Here is a 7,666-nt window from a genome sequence, read left to right on the forward strand (position 1 = left end):
AACAGCCTCCAAGCTTGCTCTTTCCCCGTAAAACCCTAGAGGTAACAACAATGGTGTCGCTGAAGCTCCAGAAGCGGCTTTCCGCCAGCGTACTCAAGTGCGGCCAAGGAAAGGTCTGGCTCGACCCCAATGAGGTCAGCGAGATCTCCATGGCCAACTCCAGTACGTACCCCTCTCTTTTTTTTCTTAGGGGTTCATCCAATTCGTTTCAATTCGATTTTTTGCTTATTTATTGGGTTTCGATCTTAACATTTTGGAATACGAGAAATCTTATTTTTGTGAATTTGGATTATTTTACTGAGTTAATTTCGATTGGGTTTAATACGCTATTGATCTATATGGAGAGTATGCATGTTGTAAGCACGGTGTTTAGTCGATTAATTTACTCAATTGATTAGTGTGTAACCAATTGATTAGGTTTATCGAAAGAAATGATTTAAGTATGCTTTCATTTGGTTTGTGGTAAAAGTTTGCGTTGCGGTCCTCCTGGTCGCAGTTCGGATTCTTATTATCATCTAGTCAGTTTTAGGTTAAACTGTTGAGCTCTTCAGCTGGTATATTTGTTATGGGCAACATAAATGTGCGGAACTACTTAGCTTTAATGTCCCGAAAGCACTGCATTTTATAGTTTTGAAAGGTCGAATGATAGGAAAGTAAGTTCATGAAATTGCTTGCTAAGTTAATGTCCCGGCTGCAATTGTTCTGCTTTTTTGCAATTGCCTTTTTTTCACCGTAGTTTATGCAACCGAAGTAGGGCTTTATCCTTGCGTGTTTTTCCATTTCAGATTAGTCTTTGTTTGCCACCGTGTTTAATTTAGACTTTGATGTGATGATGATGACGACGATAACTGTCATACAGGGCAAAACATCAGGAAATTGGTTAAGGATGGGTTCATCATCAGGAAACCAACAAAGATCCACTCACGTTCTCGTGCTCGGAGAATGAAAGAGGCCAAGAGGAAGGGTCGTCACTCTGGTTATGGTATGTGGGATTGAAATAGCTGCGCAGTTCGATTTATTTTTAAGTTGTTTCAGCGTATTGTTGGCATGTTATTGTCATATTTGATTCCTCAAACCATCTTAGTTTAGGTGGATTTCTTTTTCCCATATTGCTACTTGAAAGACATTGTAAAGATCATGTATTTATTAATGTTTCCAGGTAAGCGCAAGGGTACCAGGGAGGCAAGGCTGCCCACCAAAATCCTCTGGATGAGGAGAATGCGAGTGTTGAGGCGCTTGCTCCGTAAGTACCGAGAGTCCAAGAAAATTGACAAGCACATGTACCATGACATGTACATGAGGGTGAAAGGTAACGTCTTCAAGAACAAGCGTGTGCTGATGGAGAGTATCCATAAGTCAAAGGCCGAGAAAGCAAGAGAAAAGACTCTGGCTGACCAGTTTGAGGCCAAGCGTGCGAAGAACAAGGCTAGCAGAGAGAGGAAGCATGCTCGCCGTGAAGAACGATTGGCACAGGTATGTTTAGACATTAAGAAAATCATTTGAAGTGCTTTTTATTTTTTTTATTTTTACCGACAGTAATCTATAGATGGTTAGGAAATTGTCGTGCTGAATTCATGTTGATAGTTCGTAACTCAAGTTTTCAGACTTTAATTTTCTGTTTCGTGTCCTAATGTTGCAGGGACCTGTAGAGAAGGCAGCACCAGCAGCTGCACCCCAACAGTCTGAGTAAGTTTACTTGAATTTGTGTGTTAATCCTTATACATTTGTTGGGCACAAGGATCATGAAATGAAACATTTCTGTTCGTTTATGCAGGGGAGGTGCCAAGAAAGCAAAAAAGTGAGTATTGACAGAAGAAGGCAAAGAAGTGAGTAGCGGCAGGCCTTTGCTCCGAGCACTGAAGAACCAGAACTCTAGACATTATTGCTCCTAAGTGTTATTTCCATATACAAGTTCTATTTTGTGAGCTACTTTAATATATATTTTTGTTGCAAATTTTCCGATTTCCGATCTAAGCCGTATAACTTTTTGGGATCCAGTAGTACATTTTCTTGAATGTTAAATGTTGTGTTGGTAACGTTGTTGAATATATCAGTCTGTATGTTCATGCTAAATGTGAGAAGGCAGTTTGATTGAGAATGATCATTCTTTCGGGCGAAGAATAAATGGGTTTATCGCATCCATGCTTATCACTTGGTCATTCTGGAAGACAATGCATCTTTGTTTCTTGTTGTCGTTCCTTCTAGTTACTTTAAACGATCTAGTTACAGGGTCATATCTCGTGAGTTGATTAAAGGGGGTGGAGGTGCCGAAGGGGCGATGCCGGAGCTGTGGTTTCGACGGTGTTTAAACTTTTGAATGTGTTTTGGGGTGAAAATTGATGTTTGTGTGCTTCTGAGTACAGAACAGGTCCTTTTTGGTTCCTTAATTCGCCTTCAATTTCTCAGCTATTGCCCCTTCTGGCCCTTACCATATCTTTAAAAAGGTTGAACGTTGATGGGACTGCTTAATCCAAATTTCAACCAGTCTTTTGAAATTCCTTTCCTTTTAGACTGCTGGATGGATAATCCAAATCATTACGATATTCACCATATCAGATGATGTTAAAGGCATTCATTATTATTTTTTTCTTGTTTGGAATGAGACTTACGACTCACTATGAACATAAGTTAAGCTTGTTTGGAATTGTTTTTTTTTTTAAACACTTGAGAAAATTGTAGCAATGGTTCCTCAATTTTAACTCAATTGGAACAATGGTCTTTCAACTAAAAATTTATGATCATTTGTCCTTTAACTCATCAAAACGTGCACCTATGATCATTTTCGTCAACTGTCAGAATTTCGTCAAAATGAGTTATGTTGGAAGGACTATTGCTACAATTGGGTTAAAGTTAAAAAGACCATTGCTGCAATTGGGTTAAAGTTAAGGGACTCTTTCTCCAATTTTGTTAAAGTTGAAGGCCCATCGCTACAATTTTTTTTTTTTCATATTTGCCCCTTGATTTAGCCTCACATGCATGACAGGTGACTTATTTTGACAGAAGTTCTAACGAAGTTGACAAAAAGGACCTCAACTACACGTTTTGATGAGTCAAGGGACCATTGGTTATGGATTTTTAGTTGAGAGACTATTACTTCAATTAGGTTAAAACCGATGGACCATTGCTACAATTTTCTCAAAAACACCTTTTCTATTCAATAGCAATTTTAGTGAAAACGCTTCTATTAGAAAGCACATCGAAATTTTTCAGGGTAAATTACATAAAACTACCTCAACTATTTAACCAGTGACAATTTCATACCCCATCTTTAAAAAATGTCAATGTCATAACTCATCTTACAAATTTGTTACAATTTCGTCAATTTGTCTGTCAATTCTTCCGTTAAATAGTGACGTGGCTTAAAACGGGTCCACTTTCTATTAAAAAAATTAATTAAACATTATAAACTAAAAAAATCAAATCAATTTTTTTTTTGCATGGGGGACCCACCCCTTATCTCTCTCACCCTTTCCTCCCCATCCACATGTGTCCCCCCAACCTACCTTTAACGCCAAAATCAAACCCCCCTCCCCCAACACCCGTCCCCGCCCTCTCTTCCTCCATCTCCACCTCCCTTCCATGGCGCTCCTCCCCCTCTTCCTACGCACCCATCACCCTCACCAAATTAATCCCTGTAACCAACTTCAAACAAAATACCCCAACTCCACCTAAACCCAAACCCTAAATTTTGAATTCGCCTATTTCAAAAAAAAAAAAAAAGGGTTAATTACAAAAAACTACCTCAAGTATGGGTCAAATGACACTTTCATACCTCATCTTTTAAAATTGACAATGTCATACCTCATCTTACGAATTTGTGTCAATGTTATACCTTCCGTTAGTTTGGCCGTTTATTCTCAGTTAAATGCTTACGTGGCTTGATCTGGGACGCATTTTTATTAAAAAATTAATAAAAAAAATTATTAAAAACAAAAAAAATCATTTAATATTATTTAAATATTAAAATAATAAAGAAAAATTATTTATAAAAAAAAAAAAAACAAACGTCAATTCTCCCTTCCCCCCCTCTCTCCCTTCTCCCCATCTTCATCTTCTTCCCCTTTCTGCAACTACAATCCAGAAAAACAGAAGAGAAAAAAAAAAAAAAAAAAACCAATTTGTTTTCCTTGCTCCTCACCCCCTCTTCTCCCCACACCCACGCACCCAACCTCCCCACCTTCGCACCCCAACCTCGCACCCACTATCTACAACCCCTAAAAAAAAAAAAAAAATCCAGAAAAAAAAAAACCCATTCTCCTGGGCGAGGAGAAAATGGGCGGGGGTCCGGAGGGGGGGGGGAAGGGGGGGAGAGGGGGGTGGGGGAATGGGTGTGGAGAGGAGAGGGTGGGTGTGAGGGGGGCGAACTGGGTTGCTGCTCTTTGTTTTTTTTTTTTTCCCTTCTCTCTTCTTCTGCTTCCCTCTTCATCTTCTTCTTCTGCGGGTTAGGTTGGGGGGGGTGGGGTTGGGTGGGAGTGGACGGGTTTGCTAGTGTTTTTTTTTTTTTCTCTTCTTCTTCTTCTTCTTTCTCCTTCTTCTTTTCTGGGTTGCTGGGTTGCAGGAAGATGATGGGGAAGAGAGAGGGGGAGATGCACGAAAGGAGAGGGAAGATAATGGCTGTTTGTTTTTTATTTTTTTATGTACTTTTTTATTATTATTTTAATATTTAAATAATATTAAATGATTTTTTTTGTTTTTAATAATTTTTTAATAAAAATGGGTCCCAGATCAAGCCACGTCAGCATTTAACTGAGAAATAAACGGCCAAGCTAACGGAAGGTATAACATTGACACAAATTCGTAAGATGAGTTATGGCATTGTCAATTTTAAAAGATGAGGTATGAAAGTGTCATTTGACCCATACTTGAGGTAGTTTTTTGTAATTAACTCAAAAAAAAAAAAAAAAAAGAAAAAGAAGAAGCTTTTGCATCTCCCTCACGAGACTGGGCTGTGACATAGAAGAGCGCAAACAGGTTGAGGGCGCGAGTCTGCAGTATTTTCGAAGGGAGTGCAATTTTTTCTTTAAGATCGCAGCTTAGCGGGGGTTGTGCAGGTCATCGGTGGGTGGCTGTAGTTAAGTTGCAGAGACGGGTTTATGCACGGGTGGCTGCAAGTAGGAACTTTGGTGGTGGTGGAGGGAGCTGAGACTGTTGCCGATCTGTAGGCATTTGGATGTCAGGAAGTCATCGAAGGAATTTGAAGTTCTGGGTTTTGATGGCGGGGTTGAGAGTTGGAGGTTGAAGTGAATGGCTGCTTTGATTTCCAAGACGCAGCAAGTTCAAAGCTTGCTATGATTTTGGGTTAAAGGTTGCAAAGATTGCTAAAGGGTTGGGGGACATGGGTGGATGGGGAAGAAGGGAGGGGCCACGGGTGGATGTGGAAGAAGGTGTGAGGAGGATAAAGGGTGGGTCCCCCATGTAAAAAAAAATATTAAATTATTAAATGCTTTTATGTTTTTAGTTTTTAATATTTAATTAATTTTTTAATAAAGAGTGGGCCATGTCTCAAGCCACGTCACTATTTAATAGAAGAATTAACAGACTGACTGACGGAATGTATGAAATTGTAACAAATTCATAAGATGAGGTATGACATTGATATTTTTTAAAGATGAGGTATGACACTGTGACTTACCCAATAATTGAGGCAGTTTTATGTAATTCACCCAAATTAAAAATAAATAAAAATAAAAAATTCAAGTGCTCACTGAAAAATGATTTGAAGTGCTTCTTTTAAAAAGGATTTAAGTGTTTAAGAACTCATAACACTTATGTGAGGATGTGAAGATAAAAGAGTCATCTACTGATAAAAGGAGAAACATTGCAATGACTTATAAGAGGTTGGGCTACTCCCTATATTGCCAACTGATTTTATGGTAACATCTCAACTTTCTTCCAATTTTTTTTTTTCAAACATTGTAAGAAGCAATTTCAATTATTTTAAAAAGCGCAAATTCTTGTTGGATGTGAATCGAATTTAAAACCTATTAGTGAAAATAAATATCACATTAGATCGTAACAAGATAATAAGATTTAAAAATTTTAAAATGAAATAGTAGATGGGACATGACACACATGAGTTGGTATTGTTGGAAGTTAATTTAAAGGAAGTGTTATTGACACTCCAAAAATCTCATTCTACACTCCTCACAAGTATGTTTTTCTTTCCAAATATAGAAAGTTTGGAGTGTAGAATGAGATTTTTGGAGTGTCAATAACAATTCTCTAATTTAAAACCTGCTTCTAATTGTCTGATTTGAAACCCGGTCTTCCTACAACTCCACATATAAACCACACTGTTTTAAAAATTCCCACTTAGGCTCCACCTAGGTCCCGTCTAGGTTAGGCGGTTGGTCACCGTCTCGATTAATGCCTAGACGTTTGAAAATTAAGAAAAGGTGCATAGACCTGCTAAGACACCCACCTAGACCGCCTAGGCACCCGCCTAACCTGCCCAGACCCACCTAGACATTTGCCTAAGTTGCGACTCGCTTAGATAGAAAATAGATAACTTTCATTTTGCATTTTATTATTTCCAATAAATTGTAATAGGCTTATTGAACACTTAAATAAACACACATTATATGCTTGCTTCCCATGTTTTGATTATGTTCCAATACTTCATAATATATATGTTATTGTATTTTCTAATTTATGATGAAATTATATATATTTTAAATATAAACAGACATTTATTTACACGAAAAATACAATAAATTTACTTAAATTTGTCTAGGCTTCACCTAACCGACTAAGCGCTGGGTCCCAACTGCTCTAGGTCCCAGCCTGCCTAATGTCTAGCACCTAGTGTATTTTACAACCTTGATAAACCAAATAAGGTTTCAAAAAAAAAAAAAAAAAAAAGGGGTAAAGTACAAAAAACTACCTCAACTATTGGTGTTACGACACTTTCGTACCTCATCTTTTAAAATTGACAATGTCATACCTCATCTTTAGAATTTGGTCCAATGTTATACCTTCCGTTACTAGACCGTTTACTTTTCAGTTAAATGCTGAAGTGGCTTGATTCGGGGCCCACTTTCTATTAAAATATTATTAAAAACTAAAAAAAATATTTAATATTTTTTAAATATTAAAATAATAATAAAAAGTGAAAAAAAAAACCCCTCAGTTCGTCCCTCCCCTCCCACTCCCTCTCCCCCCTCCTCTCTTTTCTCCCCATCTTCATCTTCTTCCCACCACCTGCAAATCCCAAAAAAAATAAAAAATAAAAAGTTTTGAAAACCCATCAAACCCCCCTGCGAGAGAAGGAGAAGGAGAAGGAGGAAGAAAAAAAAAAAAAAATTTTGAAAACCATCAACCCCCCTTGCGGAAAAGGAGAACGAGAACGAGAAGGAGGAGGAAGAAGAAGAAGAGGAGGAAAAAAAGGAGAAGGAGGAAGGAAAAAAAAAAAAAAAAATTTGAAAACCCATCAAACCCCAAATCCACCAGTCTTATTCATTCTCCACATCCTCTTCCGCACGCATCCGCCACATTCTCTGCGCACCCATCTTCCTATCGACGGGATGTGGGTTTTTTTTTTTTTTTTTTTTTTTTTTTGAGTTGCAAGAGGGAGAAGAGGGGGTGGGGAGGGGGAAACTAAGTGTGGGTGTGGGGGAAGAAGATGAAGATGGGAAGAAGAGAGAGGGGGAGGGGAGGGACGAAATGA

At 38.2% G+C, this 7,666-nt stretch overlaps 1 protein-coding gene across 1 annotated transcript; it reads left to right on the forward strand.

The window, feature by feature from the left end:
* LOC125477407 (60S ribosomal protein L19-1) lies at positions 1–2,104 on the forward strand. Its single transcript, XM_048584464.1, has 5 exons — positions 1–162; positions 860–982; positions 1,160–1,473; positions 1,640–1,686; positions 1,775–2,104. Exons 1-5 carry the CDS (start codon positions 51–53, stop codon positions 1,800–1,802), a joined length of 624 nt encoding a protein of 207 aa, XP_048440421.1. The 5' UTR covers positions 1–50; the 3' UTR covers positions 1,803–2,104.
* Positions 2,105–7,666: the final 5,562 nt, after the last annotated feature.

Source organism: the organism of the source record quoted next, unplaced genomic scaffold (assembly GCF_019419815.1).
Source record: "Pyrus x bretschneideri cultivar Hongxiangsu unplaced genomic scaffold, Pyrus_bretschneideri_v1 Contig21, whole genome shotgun sequence".
NCBI classification, from domain to species: domain Eukaryota; kingdom Viridiplantae; phylum Streptophyta; class Magnoliopsida; order Rosales; family Rosaceae; genus Pyrus; species Pyrus x bretschneideri.